Source organism: Mus caroli, unplaced genomic scaffold (genome assembly GCF_978045245.1).
Source record: "Mus caroli unplaced genomic scaffold, Mus_caroli_1 scaffold_9, whole genome shotgun sequence".
NCBI classification, from domain to species: domain Eukaryota; kingdom Metazoa; phylum Chordata; class Mammalia; order Rodentia; family Muridae; genus Mus; species Mus caroli.
The window spans coordinates 32,546,206-32,572,056 of record NW_028227264.1 but is presented as its reverse complement, the minus strand read 5'-3'; the positions used below and the strand labels follow the sequence as shown (position 1 = coordinate 32,572,056).

General features: G+C 41.9%; 2 protein-coding genes across 6 annotated transcripts in view; one reads left to right on the top strand and one right to left on the bottom strand.

Moving 5' to 3' along the window:
• Positions 1-19,387, top strand: part of Nt5dc1 (5'-nucleotidase domain containing 1) — a 110,762-nt gene extending 91,375 nt beyond the window's left edge. For all 5 annotated transcript variants that reach the window (XM_085842772.1, XM_085842771.1, XM_085842770.1 and 2 more), the window contains 5 exons: positions 660-757; positions 8,529-8,647; positions 9,636-9,788; positions 12,869-13,037; positions 18,008-19,387. In XM_085842772.1, coding sequence (XP_085698898.1) covers positions 660-757; positions 8,529-8,647; positions 9,636-9,788; positions 12,869-13,037; positions 18,008-18,138 — 670 coding nt within the window. In that variant the 3' untranslated portion in view covers positions 18,139-19,387. The remainder of the gene's footprint in view (positions 1-659; positions 758-8,528; positions 8,648-9,635; positions 9,789-12,868; positions 13,038-18,007) is intronic.
• Positions 19,388-21,916: 2,529 nt separating this feature from the next.
• Positions 21,917-25,834, bottom strand: Tspyl4 (TSPY like 4). The gene has a single exon (XM_021173948.3). The coding sequence runs from the start codon at positions 25,730-25,732 to the stop codon at positions 24,506-24,508; it is 1,227 nt and encodes a 408-aa protein (XP_021029607.1). The 5' UTR covers positions 25,733-25,834; the 3' UTR covers positions 21,917-24,505.
• Between the last annotated feature and the right edge of the window lie 17 nt (positions 25,835-25,851).

The window sequence follows — 25,851 nt, the reverse complement described above, 5'->3', positions numbered from 1 at the left end:
GAATACAGTGCTGCTCTCTGTAGGACCTGTATAGTATCAAATCTATTGAGTCTTCAGACTTACATGTAATCCCTCAAATTTGAAACCATGGGCTATTTCCAGCTATTAGAGATTCTTGCTCACCATGGTGTTTTCAGGAGAGAGTGAGTTCCGAGTCTAGGTCAGTACAGCTTCTGTGTTCTCTCTCTCTCTCTCTCCCTCTCTCTCTCTCTCTCTCTCTCTCTCTCTCTCTCTCTCTCTCTCTCTTCTCTCTTCTCTCTTCTCTCTTCTCTCTTCTCTCTTCTCTCTTCTCTCTCTCTCCCTCCCTCCTCCTGCTCTCCCCCTCCCTGTCTCTCCCGCTCTCTCCCTCTTTGTCTGTCTCTTTCTCTCTTACTCTTTCACTCTCTGTTTCTGTTTCTCTCTCCTTTCCCTTTTTCTTCACTTGATTTTCTTTTGTTATATTTGTGCTTTAAGTAATTTTCATATTTTCAGAAAACCTGGCTAGCACCCATCCACGTTCTCTTTCTAGTGTAGCTTCCAATTTAAAGTGTGTAAGATGACCATAGAGCACATGAAAGCTAATCTGGGGTTGAAGGGTTATACCCTGATACACTGCTTAGGCAGGGAGTAAGTTCTGCAACTTTTCTAATTCCTTAAGGTAAACTCACTTTGCATTTTAGGAAGGATTTTGCAGACCTTTTTGACATTGTGATTACAAACGCATTAAAGCCTGGATTCTTCTCACATTTCCCAATCCAGAGGCCTTTCCACAAGCTCGGTAAGTTGTGTTTAGTTATTTCTATAGTTGTGTTTTGTTATTTCTATCTTTGACTAACCCCAAGTGCAAAACACTTTGTAATGGGGACATCACTTCCCCTTAAGAAGAGAAGGAAAATGTAAACCTTTGTTTACCTTAAACTTTACTCTGTATCTCATGTTATATTGTTTAAGTGTCAGCCTCTCTCTGTTTTCAATGATGAAGGGCATGGATCTCACCTGATAATTAAGGTCTAAGTAATGCACTGTATGTGCTTGAGGGAATGAATAAGTCAGAGTCAACCATTTTGGGAGCAGAAGTTTCTACAGAATCCACAAAGATCAAAACAACAGAAAAGCAAAACAACACAGGTACATGTGTACATGCTCACATACAAACATGAGTGCATACACACATACATATGCATGCACATGCCATGTGCACATGCACACACACACACACACACACAACATGTGCTTCCTCTGCAACAATCCAGGCATTCAAAGAAGACCAGGAAGAATTGTGACACTTGTCAAGAGACTGATGGAGAAACGAGGTTGCAGGAAAAGACCAGGCCCTTTGCAGTTGAGAAAGAATGATCAGAAGCAAGCTGCTCCTCACAGGTGCTCTTAGAGCTTCCTGGAAGAGCATTTGAAAGAGGCAGGCCATCAGGATAGATGAGTGGCAAGACGGAGCAAGGTGAATGTCAAAAAGTTTAATTGTCATCTCTGTGTGTGACTAGATCTTGAGTCAGCAGGATATGTTGTAGAGATTTCCATCTCTGGGAAGAATCTTAAAAGGAGAAAATATCATTTTTTGTTGTTGGTGGTTTTAAAGATTGCAGCCCATGTTACTTGGCCATATTATTTTGGGCTTATGGCAAGTAGACCAGCATGAAAGGGTATGGAAAAAAAAGAAAAAAGAAAAAGAAAAAAATAGACCATTGTGGAAGGAAGTCTAAGTTAGGGTTTCTTTTGCTGTGAAGAAATACCATGACCATGCCATATCTTCTTTTTTCCCCTCTACTCTTTTTTTATAATTAGATATTTTCTTCATTTACATTTCAAATGCAATACCCAAAGCCCTCTATACCCTACCCCCACCCTGCTCCCTAACCCACTCACTCCCACTTCCTGGCCCTGGCATTCCCCTTTACTGGGGCGTATGATCTTCGCAAGAACAAGGGCCTCTCCTCCCCTTGATGGCCAACTAGGCCATCCTCTGCCACATATGCAACTAGAGACACAGCTCTAGGAAAACATTTAATTGGTTTTAATTGGGGCTGGTTTACAATTTCCAAGGTTCCGTCTGTTGTCATCATTACAGGACGCTTGCTGGCATGCAGGCAGACATGGTGCTGGGGAAGTAGCTGAGAGTTCTACATCTTGATCCACAGGCAGCAGAAGTAAATGCCACACTAGGCCTAGCTTAAGTATCTGAGACCTCAAAGTCCACCTTCACAGTGACACACTTCCTCCAACAAACGCACACCTCCAAATAGTGCCGTTCCCTGTGGACCAAGCATTCAAACACATAAGTCTATGAGAGCCAAACCACTACAAATGGCATGTGGCAGAACAAATCTGTTCCTTTAGTGGCTGCCAGGAAAAGGGGAGTGGAATTTCCTAATATAACTTTCAAGGACCTGATTCCTTCAAGCCCCACCTCTAAAAGCCTCCTCCCTTCCCAGTAGCATTGACTACCTATGACTGAACCTTCAACGAGAACTGTTGGCAGCATTTAAGATCAAGACCACAAAATTCAGTGCCATACTAACTTTCAAGAGGCTTTTGGTATTGCTCTATTTAATTGTTGAGTATCCAGAGATAAACATGGGACTGTCTAAGCCTATTGCTATACAAGTTCCCCTTGTACTTCTCTGCAGAGTTTTTTCTAGATGTATGTTACCACATTGGATTTGCAGCGTAGTGTGATAAACAATGTGATGCAAACTGTCCTTCCAGTTATGGTTATCAAAGAACTTCAGAGTTCATTAAACATATGTTATGAAAGAATTACAGATCTTAAAATATACACACATTGGAGCTAGAGAGATAGCTCAGTGGTTAAGAGTACTTGCTGCTTTTGATGAAGACTTAGGTTCAGTTCCCAGGCTCCCAGCTGCTGTTAAGTCTAGTTCCAAGGAATCAAGCACCCTCTTCTAGCTTCTGTGAGTACAACATATAGGTGGTACACATACATACACTTACATAAATAAATAAATAAACCATAACTCTCTCTACATATATATACATATATATTATAAAAAATAAATATACCATATATTGTTTTATTTTGTCTTTTAAAGTAGAGACTCACTGTGTAACTCTGGTTGATCCTGAACTCATACAGAAGACCAGGATAGTCTCTAACCTTATAACGATCTTCCTGCCTAAACATAACCTTTTTTAAAATTATCATATTTATAGACCTAGAAAACCTTTTTTAAAAAATCATACTTTCCCTAACTGTAGTTGTTTTATTTACAGCTGAAATTATATATTTATGATGTATACCATGATACTATAGCATATGTGTGCACTGTGTAACGGATAACTCAAGCAGTTTAACACATGTATTATCCCACGTAAACCCACTTAAAATCCAGTGTACATTCCGTTCCTGCTAAGTCTGGTCTCCAGAAACTGTAGTAGATCTCCTGCACTCATCCCTCCTACAGTTCATCTTTGCTGACATCTCTCCACTCTCCCCCTCCCCCAGCCTCACTGACCCATGACTTTAGTCTGACTACAGATCAGATGTTTTACATTCTGCATGTGAATGAGTTCATATAGTACTTGTCTGTCTGTGTCTGGTTTATCTCACTGAACCTTTATCCACCAGGCTCACTGATACTCTTACAAATACTAGCACTCTCTTCCTAAGGCTGAACAATACTTTACTGTGTATATTTTATTGGTTATCCACACCTGCAGATTCAACCAACCTCAGGACTAAACTATTCAAAGAAATTTCACAGGCACTGAACACAACATGTGTGTAGTTTTTTTTTCCTTGTCATTCCCTAAGTAACACATTATAACAACTCTTCTTGTAGCTTTTATATTAGAGTAGATAATGTAAGTAACTGGAAAGGTGATAGGAGCGTAGATTGATAAGTTTGCAGATGCAATGCTGTTTTGTGCTAGGGACCCTAGGGGTGGCTCTGAAACAAGCCTCCTGTGAATGATAAAGGATAATTATATACGTAGACGTTTTCCTTAATTCCTTAATTGATGTGGTGTGGCTTTGTATCTTGACCATTGGAAAAATGCTGCAATGAACATGGGGGTGTGGATATCTCTTCTATATGCTGACTCCCTATTCTGTTGATGTACTCAGATGCATGAGTGCTGGATTCTATGGTAGTTCTGTGTTTGCAGTGCCAAGGGTAAGACACCAGCCTTCATGCATGCTAAGCTCACTGGTTGTCCCAGCCCTATTCAATTTTTGGAGGAATCTCTATACTATACTAATTTCATTTTACTCAATAGTATGCAAGAATTTTTTTCTTCATGTCCTTACTATGTACTGTTGATTGGGTTTTTTTAAATAAGAAAACATTCTAAAAGGAGTGAGGTGATATATCCTTGAGCCTTTAATTTACCTTCTCTCTTGATTAATGATGATGGAGTTTTTCATACATTCACTGGGCATTTGTATATCTTTAAAGAATTGCTCCCTTGAGTTCTTTGTCTCATGGATGTTGTTACTTTTCTATTGAGTTGAGTTCCTTATGTGTTTACCACTTTGGCAGTGGGACCTGGGAGAACAGTCTAAAAATGAGGTGGACTAAAGTCTCATGTAATATCCAACCTCCGACAGCTATTGGGATTACAAAGAATAACATGAGTAAAGTTTTCATGCGTTCAAGCTGCATATGATCACAAGGACAGGCCGCACATGGCAAAAAACACTTATGCCTCTGTGTTTTTCCATAGAGGCATATAATGGATAGCTTAAACATGTAATTGAATAACAGCAGCAAGCAATAATGATTAATCTGAAGTAAACTTACTCCTATCTACCACACCTGGGGGAACCTCAAAAACACATTCCAAGGAGAATTCCATGTTTGGAAGAAACTGACATCATAGGACTCTTGTCTTTTTTTTTTTTTTTTTTTTTTTTGGAGCTTTCACACGAACACTCAGAATTCTCCTCACTCACTGTGTCCCAACATTTATACATTTTGATCTTGGCCCCTTATTTGGGGCTCTCAGATACATTCTCCCTTCATGTGACATCTTCACACTCCATCGACTATCTCTTTTGCTGTGCAGATGGCAGTGCTGTAGAATGATGCAGCCCATCTGTCCATTTTTACTCTATTACCCCTGCTTTGGAATCCCAAAACGTCTTATAAATCTTAACTCTGTTATTTCAAAGATGAAAGTCTAGATTGATGTAGATCATTGCCCTGTTGTGACTTCTTTAAGATGCCTAGAAACCTCAAATATATGTGTCTTCATGCTCATGGTACAGATGTTTAGAAAGCCTCAGAGTCTGAGTGTGATTAACTCAATTTCTAAGGTTCTTTGGTGCCTTGATTTTTCTGGTATTTAAACCACGTTTAAATGGGAAATACAAAGAACCCTGTAATTTTTGGACTGAATGCAAATAGATGACTTTGGGAGTGCAAGACAAGAGAGCCAGAGCTGTGGTCAGCGGAGGGTGACATGGTCCTTCCTGGAAAGCCTGTGGCTCCTGTCCTTTTCCTGTGGATATTTCCTGTAGCTCTGTTCTATGCAGCTCACCAGCGTGTGCCTGCCTATCATCAGTCTGTGCCTACCCCCCCCCAATTGCCTTTTTCTTGCTAATGATCCCAGCTTTCTGCTTCCTATTGATGGTTTTACTCTCACTTGTACATTGATAGGTTCCAATTGCTCATTCTGTGACCCACAGAGACATAGTTTGTCTTCTATATTCTCCATACCCCAGGGATAGGTCTGAAAACTTGGAGTGCTCCTAGGAGCTCATCAGCCCTTGCCACCTAGCCTGCTGTCTCCTTACCACAATCCATAACTCCCTTAGAAATTTTGCCAGCCACAGATCTCAATGAAATGATGAAAACCCAGTCATCCTCTGTGTCTAACATCTGTCCTTAGGCTCACCCCTGTCTTCCTACCTCTACCCTCATCTTCTCTCAGGTAACTTGATGCAGCACTGCAGTATGCTTGGGTCTCTGAGCTTCAGCCCACATCAGCCTGGTAATCCTCAAGCCATCCTCCATATTAACAAGTAGGATGCTTGTCAAATCAGGTCTCTGCTATAACTGCCAGAAGTAAATTCAGTCTGTGTTCCAAACAGTCAAAGGCAGAGAAATAAAATTAAGATAGTAACCGTGCTAGAATAGAAAATCTCAGGAGCCAATCTCTGTGTTCAGTGTGTCCTTGATGAGGGCATGTGCCTGACATCAGTTGTTGCCATGGTAACTAGAGAAGAGCAGATGGTGCTGCAGCCAATGAGGGCCCTGTAACTCGGTCAGCCTGACCCCTGCTGACCCTAAGAAAAGTGTGGGGTGAGAGAAGCATCACATAGGCAGAGTCTGACCCCTCCCCCACTTCCTTTCTATGCTATGCAAAGGGAGAACTCAGCCCTTACCAATATTAAGATACAAGATTCAGAGGGACCTACCTACTATCTGGCTACTTCACTGCCAACTCACTCCCCACCCCATTGGCCTCAGCTGTTGTCAACATGTGAACATCCTTCCCAGCCCCCACCCCAGCCCCACCTTGCCTCATCTTTCCCCAGCCTAGCCTCCTTTCCTGAATGAATCTCGGGAGATTTTTTTTCTCTGCATAGCACTCGGTGTTTTAAACATTTATTTTCCTTCCATCTAGAAAACAAAGACAACCAAACATGCTGATTCACACCAAGCTTGTGTGAATAAGGAGACAACTTAACCATGAAGGTGCCAGAGCTGGAAATCCTTACATCTTCAGCCTGCTCTGCAGACCTTATGTAATCCCTCACTTCTGTGACTCTCTCCCCAATTCTTCTCTCTCCTCGTGCTCCATTCACGCTGACGTCAATCCATTATTTGCTTTTAAGCAGTTCAGTATCTTTCCAGTTACTCATTGGCAGGTATAGTATATATTTAATCACATCCACACAATCATGTCAGTTCTTACTCCATATAAGCATCCTATAGCCGGTAAGTTCTCTTCTCTTCCCTATTGTGTACTGGTTACAGTATCTCTGCTGAAAACATGACCTTTTATTCCTCATCCAGGTCTTTGTCCTGGCTGCTCTCTCTGTCGTTGCTTCTGGGATTGTAATGTATATACAGAATCACTTTGTTAAAATGGAGACTGATTTAGCCAGCCTGGGAAAACCTTAGCTTCTGCATTTTTAAGCTCAGAAGATGACACTTTAAGGGGCAATGAAGTAGATGGAAAGTATCCCCCTCCTCTGTCTGGAGACCCTTGTCCTTGCCCCATGGCATTCACAGGTAGTAGCACCTATCTGTTCCTTCTCAAGGGCTCTGGTTCTCTCCAAAGTATCACAGTGAAGTTGGCTGCTGAGATTTCTCTCCTGTTCAGGTGTGCCTCCCATGGGTAGCAGCCATGTATAGAAAGCTGTCCTTAGCACTGTGCCAATAACGTGTAAAACATTACTAAATGAATGTGGCAGAATCTTTCATTGTACCAGTTACAATTCCTGAGGCACACTGGGGTTACAGGTGTGTGCTTGCCATGAGCCTTATGTGGGCTCTGGGGATCCAAACGCAGGTCTGTCGGGAATTACTTTTTCCACTATGCCATCTCCACAGCACCTCTGTTCCTGTTTCTGTTCTATTGAATTTGCTCCACCTTACTAGCAAGTTGTTTATCTTTAGTAGTAAATCTTCCTGTCATAGCCCCTGTTTTGTGTACATTTCCTGAGAACACACAAATAAAAATCTACTTACCCTAGTCAGAACACCAGCAGAAACACAGAAACAATTGCACCAGTGATTTAGTGGGCAAGTGAGGTTAAATGGGGTTACATTCAGGAGCATGGATTACTTGTAGGCAGCTAAACCACTAAAGAAAAAAATCTCTTCCAGCTGTTAAATGGTTGATTACCTGTATGTCCTCAGGGAGGAGTAAGGAGCCCTTCCCCCAGAAAAAGAGACAGTCAATAAGCCCAAACGTTGTGCAAGTCTCCTGTCTCTTACTGATTACCACAGTTGCTAAGGATTCAAAAGGCAATAACCATGTCACCCTGGGGAAAGAAAAGCCATTAGTAGGATAATTGTTCTATTACAACCCCAACATGAATTAGCATTTAATAGATATTTTGTTTGAAATTTTGCTTTCTACCCATGGCAAGAAACGTTATGGTGTTCACTTAGTAAACCATTTATAAAGCAGAGGCAGTAATGGCACTTGCTACCAAGACAGAATACCTAACAATCTGTTTAATCCACAGAACCAACTCCTAAGACTGGTCTCTGTGTGCCACGGCGTGCACACACCCATGCATAAATAGACAGACAGATAGATAGATAGATAGATAGATAGATAGATAGATAGATAGATAGATAGATAGATGTGCCACGGCGTGCACACACCCATGCATAGACAGATAGATAGATAGATAGATAGATAGATAGATAGATAGACAGACAGACAGATAGACAGATGGATGAAAGCTAGATCTAATAAATAACTGTAAGCACACACAATGCTTATAACAGGTGCTTACTGAATGCGCACGTCCTTCCCATATGCTTTCCTTCTATACACGGTTCATGGCCCAATGTGCAGCCCATCTAAAAGATTGTTGTCAACCATACTTGCAGAGAATGATGAAGAGAAGGATGAGCTGCCATCTCTGGATAAACCCGGCTGGTACTCCCAAGGGAATGCTGCCCACCTTTATGAGCTTCTGAAGAAAATGACCAGCAAGCCTGAACCCAAGGTAATTTCTGATTGAGGCAGAGTTCTTTATGTCCATGTGTGGATACAAATGGTGTGAACAGAGTCATGGGTGCAAATGGTTAGCAGTTGTATTCTGCCTCTGAGCACCTGCTACATCTCTCCTTCTGCCTCTTTGACTAGATGCACTCAGTCTTTATTTGTGACAGGAAAAACAAGGATTCCAGAGAGGCCACAGGTCTAGAAAGTACACAGTTCATACATGCAGTGCCTGAGAAATGACATTCTGATAACACCAAACAAAGAATATTTTATAAATAAAACGAGGGGTGACTAACAACACTGACCAGCTTTTCCTCAAAGAGTTGTTTGTTTCTGATCCCTTGGTCACATTGTCATTGTTGGACATTGACTCTACATGATGCATACCATAAGCCTGGTGATCAGGAAGAATCATTGGGTAGCTAGCTGGCCATGGTTCATTGGTACCTACTTCCTTGGCCTCCTGAGAACTACTCAAGGGATCAGTAGATCCAGGACCTTGGTTCTTAGCCCTTAATCTCAGGCCCTCTTCTGTGAATGGAGGGGTGTGGTCTGGATCAGTAGGGCTTTGCCTCAGGATATCTGAGGGCCTTTCCAAATTGTGCATGCCGGAACCATACATTCATGAGTTCTGTTTCAGCAGATCCGGGGCAAGTCCACAGAGTGTATAAACTCTTAAACAGTGGTTAGGATGCATGTTCTTAGTAACAAGTAATCCCTATAATAGATTGTATTATTAACATGTGAAAACACACAGGCTCACTTCTTCATGAGGAATATCAAGTAAAATTGTTTCTCATATTCTACCTTCCTGCCTTCTTCAACAAACCTGAGAATCATATAGGACCAATAATATGTGTGTGAAATTATTTGTGGGACTTTAAGACCCTTGGGGTGGCTGCTGCCTGTGGAGGGCCTTCCTTCTGTTTTCTGTGCTGTGGCCACCACTCTCACCTCCATGCCTCATTCAGAATTCTGTCTGATCACAGGTCGTTTACTTTGGTGACAGCATGCATTCAGACATTTTCCCAGCCCATCACTATACTAACTGGGAGACAGTCCTTATTCTTGAGGAGCTTCAGGGACAAGAAACGGAAAAGCCTGAGGAAGCAGAGCCTCTGGAGAAAAGAGGAAAATATGAGGTAAGGATCCTTTCTGCCGTTTTTGAGGCAGGAGATATGGGGGGTGGCAGTGTTTGAAAGCTAAAGTCTCCTTATGCTACCTGACTTTAGAATCAGCTGGGGATTGTGTTAGATGCCTGTAGTCCCTCCATGGTAAACAGAACAAGAGGATCAGAATCTCAGGAGCAAGTTTTACACCAGTCTGGGCTTTATGTGATCCTGTCTCAAATTAGCAAATTATTCTGGTCTGCCTGGATACCTTCATGTTTCTATACTCTGTGTCCAGATTACTATTATTTAATGACTTCCACCTAAGCAGATGACTCTAGTCAACCTAGTTTTAAGAGCCTGGTATGTGTCATCATCATTCTGTCATGGATGGCGAGAACTGTATGCGGTTCCCCCTCTAACTGGGGAGCTATTGGCATGGCAGTTAATGACTGCAAGGGAAGGGTAGTCATTTGTTTCAATCATGTAGCCAATAATAAGTGGCCCATGATCCAATAAATAAGCCCACACCTTTGTTCATACAAACACCCCTAATTAAACTCAGTGGGTCATTTTTGAAAGGACATGAAAGTAGAAGGGAGACTCACGAGAAGAAATAGTTCAGAGGAGGGGAACAAGAAGGTAAGGAAATGAATATAATCCAAATCCATAATATACATGTGTGAAATCAAGGGGAAATACCAAAAATAAATAAATAAATAAATGTTATCTGTCATGTATCTCTCAGCTTAGGTTTAAAAGTAAATGAAGCAATTGTATTTGTTTCAGCAATATCTTTTGCCATAAACCTGAGACTCCGACTAATGAAGTCCAGATGGAACAATATAGAGCTCCATCCTGTGTCTTTGAGCAGCACTGCTGAGAGTTTAGACCCGTCGCTGCCTCCCTGTGGAGGGGACAGAACTCAGACGTCTTTAATCCCAGCAGAAAGCAAACACTCTCTAGAGAAAACTAAGAGCTGGGGAGTCCCTTGTGATTAAGAAAAATGCAGATTTTCCAAATGTTAAGCATGTAATATATAAAGAGTCTGTCTTTCAGTTCAAAAAGTTCAAAACTGCCTATAGAAGAGCATTCTAGTCAAGAATGAAAGGAGAGAAATATGATGGTCCCCTTCCTCATCCTTCACCTAAAAATGAACTCTGAAGGGGCATTATAGACCTGGAAATAAAGCCATGCCTGTAATGGTTATTAAGTTTGAAAATGTTGTAACTGTGGTGATTTGAATGTGAATGGCCCCCATAGGCTCATCTATTTGATTACCCATCTCCAGTTGTTGGAACTGTTTAGGAGGGATTAGGAAGTGTGACCTTCTCACTAAGTAAATAACTACTCTCTACATCTTAGTTATAGGCAAGAATATAATCTCTTAGCTAGTGCTGCAGCACCATGCCTGCCTGCCTGCTGCCATATTCCCCACGATGTTGATCCTGGACTCTGACCCTATGAGCCCTCAATACACTCTTCTGTAAGTTATCATAATCAAGGTGTCTCTTCACAGCAGTAGAAAAGTAGCTGAGACAGTGATCTCATTGTAAGGAATGATTTCCCAAGTTATAACTTGAAGGACAGTAAAAAGTAGGAATACAGCTAGGGAGATGGCTCAGTCAGTAAAGTGCTTGCCTTGAAATCATAAGGACCTGAGTTCAGTCCCAAGAACACACGTTTTCTTAACATTCCCTGATGACACATGTTTGTAATGGCTTCGAGAGATAGGGGTGGGCGAAAGGTCTTGCTGGCCTGTCACTTTAACCAAAGCAGTGAGCACCAGGTTCAATGGGAGAGCCTGTCTCAAAAACATAAGATTGAGAGAGAAAAACACTCACTATCCACCTCTGCCCTGTGCATGCACATATATGCACACACATGCACACATAGAAGTAAATAAGTACCTGGAGTATACCTACCCTTTGGAAAATCAATAATGAAGAGTTTGTGGCTAGACCTAGAAATGAACATACTTATTTTTCAGTTCTCTCAATGAAGACCTAGAAAATATTCATAGGAAAAACAACAACCAGTAACCCAGGTATGGTGGTGCACTTCATCTCAGCACTTGGGAGACAGAGGCAGGCAGATCTCTACAAGTTCAAGGCCAGCCTTGTCTACATAGCAAGTTCCAGACCAGTCAATGATTTACAATGAGACCCTGTCTGTCAACATCCAATGTGTTGAGGGATCCCAAATGAGAGTCGCATTAATCAGGACACATGGATGCAACACAAAAGCTAGATGATGCACAGTTTATTCAAAGTTCCAGCATCTTTTATACAGAAGGCAGAATAAAGATTTCCCCTAGCTTCTAATTCTTACTAACTGCTGTTTCCCTAGCAATAGCTTATCTTGGTTCAAGGTGACCCAAGCCTCTTTGCACACTGAGAAATCTTTCAGCAGTCCAACTCTTAGTTCCTTCTTATAATTAAAAACAAAGTTACTTTCTCATGAGAAAAGGATCATGAAGGCCACTTCCTCAGACATGCAGCTCACATGGCAGAAGACCAGGATTCTCTGCTTGAGAGAGTATGTCTTCTTGGTGTCTCAGTATGCTGAGAGTCACAAAGATCCCATGTTGCCGCGCAACTAGCAAGCTAGGAGCAGTGACCTCACGCCATTTCTCTATAGCTGTCAATAAATTAAATAAATAAACAAAATAGAAACCAGTCATTTTAAACCTTTATTGATGTATTGGCTTCATGTTTCAGATACACTGAAAGAATAAATAAGTTTTTATATTCTCACACTCTTCTAAAAGACAAAAATTAACAAAAAATTCCAATGGAGTGGGTTTTTAATTATCCTACAATATAATAAGACTAATGATGATGATAGTAGGTAAATTAGAATTATTTTAATCATAGAGAATATATAGTTTTTAGATTATGAAAACTGACTTTTTAAGGAGCCAATCCTGGGTCACGTTAAAGTGCACTCATAATAAGGAAATATTATTTTCTTTCCAAACATGTAACAGGTTTCCAAACCCTGCCCATAGGTCCCTGTAGCTTTTCCTCCTGTTTATTTAATGAGTAGAAAACACTTGCAGGAACATTTCACTATGATACCGTTCTAATTACAGTTGTTCCTTCCTCTTCCAGGCACCAAAGGTAAAGCCTCTAAACTCCTTGTCTAATAAATGGGGCTCATACTTTATTGACTCAGTCTCTGGACGGGGGAGGGCAGAAGACTCCTTGGTTTATACATGGTCCTCTAAGAGAATCAGCACCTACAGTACAATTGCAATTCCAAGCATTGAATCTATTGCAGGTAAGGGGAAAATAGCTGTGACGCCTCTCCCTGTCCACAATAGTAACCATTAGAGCTGTTGTCTTCAAAAGGAGCCGTCTTCTTAAGACATTGAGTTAATTTTTTCCTTTATTTTAGAGGTTATGATTTAATTACATCATTCTTCACTTCCTTTTAAACACCTCTCATATACCCCTCCTATTCTCATTCAAATTCATGACCTCTCTCGTCACTGATTGTTACGTGTGTGTGTGTGTGTGTGTGTGTGTGTATTCCTAAATATATCTTGCTCGGTATATATGAGTTGCTCTTTAAGGGAAAGAGCTTCTAGATATCGTAGCCTGGGTCAGGATCTCCCCCACCCCCCACTTCCTATCCTATCCCACCCCGAGACATGCACCTTTCTGGAGTCAACTACAAAAGCTGGACATTTTAAAAATCTATTTGAAGAATTAGGATACAGGTTGGAAGAAGTACCAGGACGATGAACCTGGCTTTGGGGCTGCTTTCCCCACAGAGGTTTGAGTGAACCTTTCAGTAACTTCATGTAACCTCTAGGATGGGAACAGAAAAACATGAGCCTGGTGAGCTCCTTCAAGTCTCTGTTGTAAGGGAGAGTTAAGGCAGAGTCCACATTTTCACAGGGGCTGAAACTCGGCTTCAAACAGCTGAATAGCAAAAATTATTAGTTCCCCCCAACAGTGGCTAAAGCCTCCATATACTTGATGAAAATGAAAGTCCATTTTCTTTTGAGAAATATATTATTCCAGGAAACAAACACTTCTTAAAAGTAATTCATATAATGTACAACCCAGAATGAAAAATTGCCAGGAATATGAGTCTAGGAGACCACAAAAATAACAAAACACCCAACTACAAAAAACAAAGGCATGGGACATTTTGTAGAGATGTAAACACTAAGATGATGGAAATTTTTAATTAAATCTTTCAAGATCAAAATGGAGGTAGTAATGAGTTGATTAGACACAGTGGAAGTGAATTGCTGTACTGGGAAAGAGCTCAAAGGAGGCCAGCAGTTGCAGCCCCATATCATAGGGCCTGCCTGGCATGTGCAAAGCCTGGGTTCACTCCCCAACACTGTGGGAGAGAGCCAACAGAAAGGAAGGTGGGTGCAGAATGGAGCTCCACCAGGTAAAACCACAGGAGACTCTGAAAGCAGGCTGAAGGAGGCATAAAAGTATGGAGATTTTTGTAATTGGGGTCCAAGAGTAACTATAGTCATGTGGAACAAACCAGATGCTTTGGTAAACATTTGTTATTAACATGAAAGTGACTTAATGATACGTTCTCTGGAACATACATAGGAACTTAAAGTCTGAAACACTCACTGGGATGCCTTCATTCTTCAGATGGAAACAATCTGTCCTCGTTTATTTGAGAAGCCCACCCTGCTATATAGAGGTGCTTTCGGTGTGGAGTCCTAGGGTCCAGATTGCTTCTGAATTTGGCAAAGGACTTGAGGAGAAAAGAGCAGAAACCAGTTTTCTGCCCTTCCTTTGCACTGGGTTCCTAGCTAATCACTTCTGTTTCTGTCTCTGCTGTCCTAGAAGATTGCCTAAAGTCCCTGGGTTTTCTGCTGCCAGTAGCTAGCCTAGCCTTCAGCCTGAACACACACACATGAAGGAAAATCAGTGGCAGAAAGTGGCTTCCCTCTTCATTCATTGATCTTCCTTGGAATCCTGTGTTCCTGAGTGTCACCCTGGTGTTTATCTAGTTCCCCTCCAAGTCAGAACCCTGGATATGTGTTTAAACTTCACATTCCTAGGTTGGAGCCAATGGTATCAGAGTACATTTTCTTCCTTACAGAATGCATACTAGAGAAAAAAGCAAGATACCTACCGGAATTATCAGTAGGATGGTGGTGGTGGCTCTAAGTTAGGCTTGATCTTCTAAAATAACCTTGTTCTGAAATGGTATTTTGTTCTCAGGTGTTTCTTTTTGTTGTTGTTCAATGCTTACACATAAAACTAAAGACAGCCTTAAAATAATCTTTCTTACCAAAAGAAAAAAAAATCTGAAAAACTGTTAACAAAACCAGTTTCTTTCAAAATAATTAAGAATTTTATTGAGGTGATATAGTAATCGAAGCCACTGGATAGTTCTAAGATACCCAGATGGATATAAAAAATTATCAAGTGTGGTTGTGAATAGTAAGAAAGTCAAAGAAAAATGAGTTTCCATTCTAAAACCTACTTCTAAAATATTTAGAAAATGAGCCCTCAGTTGTCACATCCATGCACCTTTCTTTTTCTTCATTTTGTAAATATGTATTTAATTGTATTTGTGTCTGTCACATGCATGCAGGCACCTGTGACAGCCACCCAATGTAGATGCTTGAACTGAGCAAGGGTGCTCTGGAAGAGCAGTGAATGCTCATAATCAAGAGGCACCTCCAGCCTCTCACTCTCATATTCTCAAAGCTCTCTCCCTGAACCCTAGGAGAGCAAATGACGAGGCCAGCTTCGCTCAAAGGAGCTAATGAGCAGGTCAAACAAAACTGAAGCAAACCCTTCCCTCCCTGGGAAATGTGGAGAGTATTAGTTCTGATGCTGGAGTCGCCTCTTCAAACTGTAACACAATAATCACACTGTTTGACTATGTTGCCTCTCCTACAGAACTGTAGCTTGATTATATCAGTCAGACTCAGTGGTTGGCACTGCTGTGTCGCTTACTTCAGAACAAGAAAGGTAGCTCTAGGCAAAGGTGTGATGGTCACGGCTTTACACATACGAACGATACAATCTTGTGTGACTTAGATCCTGCAGTTGAAGTTCCAAGAGTCACTCTGTTTCTCTGTGTCTTTTTACCATGTGGGAATCTATTCCGTTTTGAACACTTCATGTAAGTGTCCCACAGTTGGGGTAATATGACTGATAAAGTGTATTCATGACAGAATTTAAGAGAAAACTGCTACAATCAGTAGAAATTAGGAGGAGGGAGTTCTTGTTTCTCTTGTTCGAAGTAGTTAACTGTCATCAGTGACTTCCCTACTGCAGAGATGCACTGTCTTTTTCTTGATGACTCATCATCTCATGAATCACTAGGCTTGTGATTTTTGTTTTCTGAGTTTGCATGTGCGTGCTCTTGTGTGGTGTGTGTGTGTTTCTTCAGGCAGTCATCCACCTTTCCCTTGAGATGGAATCTTTCATGGGTCTGGAACTTACCAAGTAACCAAGGTAAGGTAGGCTAGCTAGCTGGTCAGCAAACTAGAGAGCTGCCTATGTCCACTTCCCCAACAGGGGATTACAAGTGTGCACCACTTCACACAGGTCTTTAATGTGGGTTCTGGGATACAACGCAGGTCCTGCTGGATGTAACAAGTACTTTACCAACTGAGCAATCTCTCCAGCTTCAGATTGCTTTTTTTTAATGTATGTATATGTGAGGTCTGTGTGACTGTGTGTGTGACTCTGTGTGTGTGTGTGACTGTGTGTGACTCTGTGTGTGTGTGTGTGTGTGTGTGTGTGTGTAGAGGCCAGAAAGGGGCTTCAGATTCCCTCGACTGGAGGCATGGGAGTTTGTGAGCTACCTAATATTTGTGCTGGGATTCAAACTCTGGTTCTCTTGATGAAACAGCAAGTGTTCTTAAGCACTGAGCCATCTCTTCTGCTCCCTGCTTTTCTTTTCTGTTTCTTTCCTTTTTTAAATGTATTTTTATTATTAAATTATGTATATCTGTATATATATGTGTCTCTGTTGGTATGTGCACATGAATGCATGTGTCCACAGAGGTATCAGATCCCCCTTACAATGAAAAGCACTTGTGAGCCACTTGATGTGTGTGTGTTCTAGGAACCAAACTTGGGCCCTCTGTAAGAGCAGTACATTTTCTTAACCACTGAGCTATCTCTCTAACCACCCCTGCTTTGTAAGGCATTGGGGGGTGGGGGGGGAGGGTGCAAGAAGAGGTCAACAGATCCCTGAATCTGGAGTCATATGTGGTTATGGACCACTTGATGTGGATGCTGGGAACCAAATTTAGAGCCTCAGGAAGAACAGCAAGTGATTTTTAACTGTGGAGCCAACTTACCAGGCCCTCATATTTCTTAATAAGAAATTGTTGCAGTTACCATAAGCAGCATTGCTGTTGCATGTTTCATAGTTATGTCGATCATAACTAAATACCCAGGGGCCAGGATGCATGATGTTTCCTAATGCTAACTGATTTCCTCTTCACAGTAAACCTAGCTTTCTCTGACACTGGGAAAGCAATGTTCCCTCTTTCTACTCAGGAGCAGTTGTTTCTGGTAATGGTTAACTGCTTGAGCCTCAAAGCTTCTCAGTGGCACCTAATAGAATTTAGGCCAGAGTTCTGGGCACTTCATGTAGTATGTCTAAATGTGTCTTGGCATACATACTTACTGCAAATTTTATATACTTTACACTCTGCATCCTTGGTGCCAACCTATCTATAGTACAAGTATCACAATTATGAAACTCTGAAAAATAGAAACACTGGATTATTTTATTCTTTTGTTTTGTTTTTAACATTATAATTACACCAATTCCCCCTTTTCCTTCCTCTAAACCCTCCCAAACGTCCCTCGTTGCTCATTCAAATTCATGGCCTCTGTTTTCATTAATTGCCATTACATGTATATATAATGTGTGTGTGTGTGTGTGTGTGTGTGTGTGTGTGTGTGTGTGTGTATCCCAAAATACATAAATACAAACCATTCTATCTGTATAATGCTACTTGTTATATACATGTTTTCAAGGCTGACCGTTTGGTCCTGGATAACCAGTGGTGTGCTCTTCCCCATGCCTCCCACTTCCAGCATGCTTTAGTTATCTCTAGTTCTTTGTGTGTTGTGGGAACTTCATGGCCATTTCATCATCAAACTTTAATGTGACTGTTATTGCTGTCCTTGTTCAGCTTATCAAACACTGGATTTTAATCTATTTGTATTTATGAAAGAAGTTTGAGGGCTTATAAAACAAATCATTTTTTTTCCTTCCTGTCCTCACAGACTTACCCCTGGACTACAAATTTACAAGATTTTCTACAAACAATTCAAAAATGGCTGGTTACTATCCCTCGGTCCATTATACCTTGGGTTCTCAAGACACAGACAGCAAAATAATATCTACTGAAAAATGAACCAACCTATGTTCAGTAGACATACTGTTTAAAAAATGTTAGTTTTCCACAACAATGCAAATGTTTTATAAGAACAATTTTTCAATGAAAATTGACCAAATGGATACTTGTCAGTCTGTCTTTTTAAAATATAAGTAATTTTATATAAATCATTTTAATGTTTAACAGTTCTTATTATATTAATATTTTTAGTACCCTAGACTAAAAGAGAACATGACTGATATTTTCTATGCTGGCAATTTTGAGGATTCTCCCAAGGCAATAGACAAACACATGCATCTACCTGGTCCAGCAGTTTCCACTCCTGTCCACAGTCTAATAGCACAGCAGCATAGAACTTGAAAATGCAAATCTGAGTGCTTCCTCCCAAACCTACGAAATCAGAAACTTTGGGAGTGGGGCCAGCAATGGCTTTTAAGCAAGCTTCCAATAAATCGGATGCTCTATTATGATTTGAGACCTAGTAGGTAAACCCTGTTCTGAGTATTCATACTTTTAATTGAAAGTGTAATCTGAATTGATAACACCAAAGTCTAGTGAAACTAGGTTATTGTTCCAGGCTATTAGGCTTTTTGCTATTTATTTTTTTCCCCAAAATACATAAAGAGACATGATTTGTTAAGATAATATTACTTCATTCCTTAGTATTAATTTCTCACATTAGGAGGAAGTTAAATTTATACCTATTAAATTCAGCTTTGTCCTTGGAAAGGGAGCTGGAAGACACCGTTGTTTAGGTACACTTCAGGTTAGGATATGCTGTGCTCTGTGTGGTTTTGATAAGTTAACATGTGCATCAGATCATGTATACACAAGATATTCAGATTCAGTTGATGTTTTGTAAGTTCCTGGGTCCTCTTTTGCCTGTTAACTTCACTGTACATAAATGGATGGGATTAGAAAATATTATCATTATTTTTGTCTTGGAATTTAGCATATTAAGGTGTGCACTGAAAAATTATTTTCTTAAAATTTCCAAATATTCAGATAAATCCTAACTGTACTATGAAGATGTGTTTCTCAGGGTAATTAAAAAGGAAACAGAACTTATTTCTTTACTATCAGTATATTTGATGTTGATCAATAAGAATACATATACAGACATATATTTGATATCCAAAATGTCATTAGAGTATTATAATGAGCACATGCAATCAAGCTTAGGGCCAAATAAACACTCTTATCTATCTATTGTATGCTTTAAGTAGAGAATTCACTTTGCTTTAAAATAAAGCTATTTTTCCTTATAGATGTTTGTATTATTGAATAAGAATATTTTTTCATTTATATTTGTCTGTGTTTTTATGTGTCCCTGTGCCTACCTGTGTGTGTGCCTACAAGTATGTGTATCTCTGTGTGTGTGCCTATGTGTGAGTACCTGTGTTCCTCTATGTGTGTGTGTTTGTATTCTTTTCCTCTACTATATGTGTCCCAGTGATTAAGCTTAGGTCAGTCACACTTGGGGCAAGTGCCTTTACCCACAGAGACCCAAGAATGCACTTATAAATGGTTGGTTTAAGAATTTAGAAGCCCAAATTTAAAAGTTAATTGTACTTCCTTTGCCCACTAAAGAGCAGGGGGAAAGTAACTTAAAGTAAAAAGTCCTTCCCCAGTTCCCATCTAAAGACTACGAGGCACGATGCTGCCTCATCCAACCTTGTCTTTTCCATCTTACAAAGAGAGCTGGAGTTTAGAGTGCCTTGCCCCATGTCTCACGGCTGACTTGTCACTGCTGCCTCTAGTGACTGCTTCTGTATTAATATTAAGCTACGGTTAAATTTTATCTCATGGTTCATAAAAATTGTCAGTGTTTCTAACTAGGTAGGAGAGGTGAACGTGGGGCTGGCAAGATGGCTTTGTGGATAAAAGTGCTTGCTGCACAAGACTGGTGACCTGAGGTTAACCTCTGAAACCCATGTAAGGTGGGAAGAACAAACTGATGCCACAGACGTCGTCTCTTACCTCTACACACAAGCTGTGGCACATTTGTCTTCAAATACACACAATAAAAAATATTAAATGTTAAAAAAGTAGCATCATAAAAATAAAAAAGATGGAACTGGAAAGATAGATGGCTCAGCATTTAATAAGAGTTCTTGCTGCTCTTGCAGAAGACGTGGGCAGCTCACAACTCCTTATGACTAGTTCCAAGGAATCTATAGGGACCAGGTATCCTTATATAAAATGAATAAAGCATTTCTGATTAAAAACAACATTAATGAAAAGCTGTCTATTCTTTGTACTATATCATTTTTATTTATGTGTGTGCCTGCTTCTCTGTTTGTACGCATGCATGTAACTGCCCATGTCGGCCAGAAGACAGCCTGTGAAGTTGGATTATAAATGATTGTGAGCCACTAGAAATGGCTGCCTGGAACCAAACTGGAGTCCTCTGCAAATGCAACGAGTGCTTCTAACTACTGAGCTTTCTTTCTAGCTCGTGTTCCTTCTTTCATTGTTACATGCACTAAAAAAGCATAGAACTTAATGACACGAGCACTAGTTGAGGGTGTAGGGGTCATATCCTAAGGACCTGTACCAATGTTTATCACTGTTTATACTGTTGTCAGTGGAAAAATACCTGTGAATCATCGTTTCCAGTTATGCTAACAGTATCACCACTGGTGTAAGTCTTTTTCTTAAGGGGCTTAAAATAGCCTTCTGAAACAAACATCGTGGAATCTGTGAGTGCTGCTTTATGTCCCTGCAATAGTGTGGTGCTTTGAAAGGAGTAGTCAGTTGTACATACCTGTAATACTGGTGTAGAAGCAGGAGGATCAAGCGTTGGAGAGCTGCCTGGGCTACACACCTGGTGACACCCTGTCTTGAAAGACCAAATAGTTGACAGGAATACCCAAAATACAAGTCTGTGACTGAAATCATATCTAAACACCTAAAATACTGCACAACTTGAGTTTCAAGAAAGAGTTTTCTCACCCATACCTTAATACATTATCGGTATTAAGGTATGGATGCTATAGTGTTCAGGAAAATGAAGAACCAAATATTTTTAGTCAACAAAGCAAAACTTGAGCAAATGTACCAAATTTTCTGTTAAGTCAAAAATTTCTGTTAAGTAACTGGGTAGTCTGAGGCAGGTCTTGCTGACTATAATTACTTCTGGTCTCAGAGATGTGAGAGAAACCCTGCTTTCTTTTGCGACCATCTCTGGTGATCTCTGCCTTTTTCCTGTCCTAGAGGTAGTCGGAATGTGCCACCATTCCCTTTATTTTCAGCTGTCATCTGACAAAGGTATTGTCATTCTGAGGAGACAGCGCCACTCACTTGCTGCAGGTTAACATGGCTTCTGTTCTGCTTTATCTTTGGAAATTAGACCCTGGTGTCACTTGTTAGAACAGCTGGTTCGTTCCTACAGCCCTGGGCCTGCTCCATTCCCTTGCATTTGTTTTTCTTCCTCCATTTTAGATCCTAATTTCCTTCCTACCTTTGATACAGTCTTAGTACAAGATTTATGCTATATATGTACATATTTATTGTATGGCTTGTATATAGCTCAGCTGCCTGTGCATTGCTTTAGAGCCCAGGCTGGCTTTGAACTCCAGCTCCTCCTCCCTCGGGCCCCCAAGAGCTGCAGTCACAGATTGTACCACCACACCCAACTCCCCTAGTTATTCTCTGTACAGCCTCAAAACCAGTTCAGATAGTCTCTCATCTGCTGGCTAAAAAGGAAAAAAGAATCATTTTTGGTCTGCTCAGTTCATGTTGTTCTGTGAATAAAAGTGAAATGCTTCATCATTGCCCAACTGTGCATTCACCCAGACAGCATAGAGCTTTTTATTCACCTTTATTTATTTATTTATTTATTTATTTATTTATTTATTTATTTATTTTTGGTGCAGACGAGAAATATAACAGTAACATTATCTTTCCTTTGAGCACACAGGAGAAGACAAAGGACTAAGATCCTCATTTAGTTGATAGCAGTTCTAGTCCTCACACGGGTTAAGAACATAATGCCAAGTATTACTACAGCAAGAAATATCAGTAAGACAGTTACATTTGTCTTTTGGAAACCACTTTTACAAGACACAGCAACAGTTTTCAAAAAATCTTCAGACTTCAGAGATCACATTGTGCGGATTGAACTTCTAAGAATACAGCTATACATGAAGAGACACCAGAACAAGTTAATCTAGTAATGAATATTCACAGGAGTCTTCATACTGCAACTGACAGAAATTCAAATGTTTGCACTTGTTCTCAATGATAAGTAAAAGGCAGGCTTGTAAACATCAATCCTGCCAGTGAACTGACAGGGAGTAATAGGATCAAGCACAGTGGAATGAGGAGTGCACACCATTGACCTCCCCCAGACAAGGCTCACCCAGGCTTACATCTGTTTACTAAGATCTACTGGTGGAGTTGAAAATTAGAACAAACTAAGGAATATCCTCCAAGCATCTCTTTTTAAATCACAACCCACTTGATCGACCCCTTCCCCCACTTCCTTGCACTGGAATGTGCCTCAGGGACCCCTGCCCCCAACCCTGCTCCCTCCATATGTCAATCATCACAGCAGACCTAGAAAAACTCACTCTGCAACAGGCTCTTCCCTCTAGTCCTCCTCTTAAAATTCTCAGCCTCCACCGAAGGTATCCAGACCTACGAGCTTTGGAGAAGCTTTCAACAAAGTCTTTCAATCAGAAAGGGAATGCCTGAGGGCTGCAGTGGCAGAAGCCACAACAGCACTGTTGCAAATTCAATGGAGCATGTCCTGCAAATCCAGACCCCTCACATCCCCACATCCCTGAGAAGAGGCTTGGGGTCTCCCTCCCACAATGCACTCTACAGCCTGTTTCCTTCTTTGTTAGGATGGAAACATGGAAGGACATTCAAAAGCTGACAGGTAAGGGTCAAGGTCAGGCAAACAACAAAGATGTCGCACATTGTTGCTCTCTGGTCATTTCTACAGGCTGAGGCCCACAAAAGAACTGCTGTCCTTTAGAAATGTGGGCTAGGTGCATTCATTCACAGACTGCTCAGGGCAGGCACAGGGTCTGTCATTGAGACTCTTCTTTCTCTTCTCCCAGATTCCCAAACTAGAGCTTAAAAACACAGCACCTAGTAGAATGGAGGGAATAGTGAAGGTGGTCTCCCTTGAAATTTTCAGACATTGCTATGAGAAGGGTGGAATAGTCAGGGCAGTGAGAGTTTTGGAGTCTACAGTACCTTTCCCAGCCTGCACACAACCAAGGGGAGAGCAAATATCTTTTGTTTTTCTGTCTCTGGACTGTAACTGCCTTAAAGAGAAAGAGGGGGCGGGGGTGAAAAGAGAAGAGCCAAAGAGAAAAAGGTATAGCAAGGCCTGTGGGCCACAATTTCTAACTACCCAAACCTAGGCAACTTTGACTTAACCAGAGTAGGTGTGAACACAGGAAGAGGAGTAGTTACCTATCAAAGGTGCCTGGATAAGGAATAATTTGTTGGTTAGGGCTCAGAAGAACTAACCACTGGAAGGGAGCCACTTCAGCTTTGCTTTGGGCACTGCTACATGTGACTACAGATCCTGCCTAGCAGCTGAGCCAAGGGAACTGGTACAGCAGGGGGTACCTGTGTGCTGCCTAGGAACTTGGGTCCTTAGATAGTTCCTAAGGAACCACTTGGGCCTGTGCAAAGCTCAACCAGGAGAGAACTGGTTGGCAATTGCACAAGCTTCCATACTCACCAGTAGCTGATCACAATGCACAGCAACCAACGGTACAAGACCAATGTGGTGACAGAAAACACTCCTCACCTGTTACTTCACTCATACCCAACAGCCACCTGCTTGTTGTAGAAATAACAAGCAGGGTAAATAGCGAAGGCCCAGGAAGACAGCTAGGATCAGTTGGCAATCGCCTGGAATGTCCTGTTTGGGCTAATGGCTGGGTTGGGGTACAGTTCCATCTTGCAGTGGTGAAACTCACAGTTCTTCACAGTACATAGATATCGGGAACACAGCAGAAAGTATGAAGCCTGGCTAGTTCTTGGTAAGAATGTGTCAAGCTTTCTTGTGGCAGAGAACCACTTTAAAAAAAAAAAAATGAAAAAAGATCATGTCACAGACAGGAACCAAGCCATGCAAAGAACGCAGTACAAACTACAGCACGTGACTTGGCATAGAAGCAGTTTGAAGGCCATGCACTTGGAACACCATTATATATATGTATATGCAGAACATCGTGATGGCCCAGAGAGAAAGAAGAGCAAAGACTTGAAAGCCACAATCTTGAAACTACTGGAGACTTAGAAGAACCAATGAACACAATCCAACAGGAAGAGAAAGCAGACAGAAGGCTGCATGCTGCTGGCCAAGCTGAGGAGGTGGTAAGGACTCCTCTGCAAGAGCTTCTCACGAGGGCAGAGCTTAGCCAGACTGGAACCTGAAGGACCTGGGACTCTCCACTGGCTGCCTTGGTGGGACTCGAACTCCACGGCGTGGCCCATCGCCCATCAGATAGTATTGTAGGGGATTGGACCACAGCTCCCCTTTGATAATTTCAGCTATTCTGTCGAATTCTAGGAGACTGTGGTCTGAGAACCAGTTGAAGAAACTGGGAATCGTGTTCCCCTCCCTATTCCTGTGGATGTGGGCCTGGGGTTCCTGACCCCGGTGCCAGCGGATTGGCGTAGAGAGAGACACCACTCGACCTGAGGATCTGCGCTCATATTCTTTGACCAGCCCCTCATTTCGAAAGTAGGGGTTGCTTTGGAAGATGAACTTAAATTTGCACCCTACTCTTGGCTGCTTAAGCTCCTCCACCTCTAAATTGATCATGTACCTCATCATGTCTTCATCTTGGCCACTTATCATTGGTGACAGCTGGGGGTGGTTCCGAAAAGCGGTGACCCAGAAACCTGGGATGTTTTGGATGATGAAACTTCTGCGCTGCATGTGGAGCCTTCTCATCCGTCCAAATTTGCGTTCCAGCTGGAGGAAGGCCCTGTCAGCCTGCGCATTTACATTTGACAGCTCTTGATCGATGGCCTCCAGCGAGTCCATGCAATTGATCTTCGGAGCTCTGGGACGAGACTCCTCTTTCCCTCCTCCAGCTACCTTTTTTTCCTTCTGTACCCCCTTCTTTTCCTGCATTGCCGCTCCTGCTTCTCCCTCCTTGCCGGTGGCCACAGAGATGGCGCACTTGGTAGTCGTCATTTCCTTGGTCTTCTTCGGCCCCGGCCCCGGCATCTGCTGAGACCCCAGGCCCACCGCCCCACAGGCTTCCAGAGCTTTCGGTTTAGCAGGGCTGTGCGGCCCTTCAAGCTGACAGCCATTTTTACTGCTGTCGTCGGCTGCCACAGGGGCTGAGCGTGCGTCCCCGCCCTTTGATGGAGACTGAGCATCCTCCAGACCTCTCGCTGCCGCAGCACAACTATTCTCAGCCACTCGGAAGCAGAGCTCAGGGCCGCAGTGCTCGGAATCCGGGGACGCGCCTCCATCCGCACCGGCCTCACCTGCAGCCTCCATCTCCCGCACTGTGTCGGTTTCCTCTTGGAGCCCCTGGTCCTGCTTCAGATCCAGATCTTCGGAGGCATGGGAGGGGGTCGTGGTGTTAGCGAGAGGTAGCTCGTTGGCCTCTTCCACGCCGTTCATTTTGGCAGCTGACAGGCCTGCAGAGGAGCTTTCCTTGTCCTCTGCAGAGCAGCGCAAAACCGCAGTGAGTGCTTAGCTCCACCCCTTTTCCTTCTGGGCTGGTGCTACCATGGCAACCT

Bases quoted from the DNA above. Each gene is read 5' to 3' on its own strand.
- Tspyl4 (XM_021173948.3), bottom strand. From the start codon at position 25,732: ATGAACGGCGTGGAAGAGGCCAACGAGCTACCTCTCGCTAACACCACG.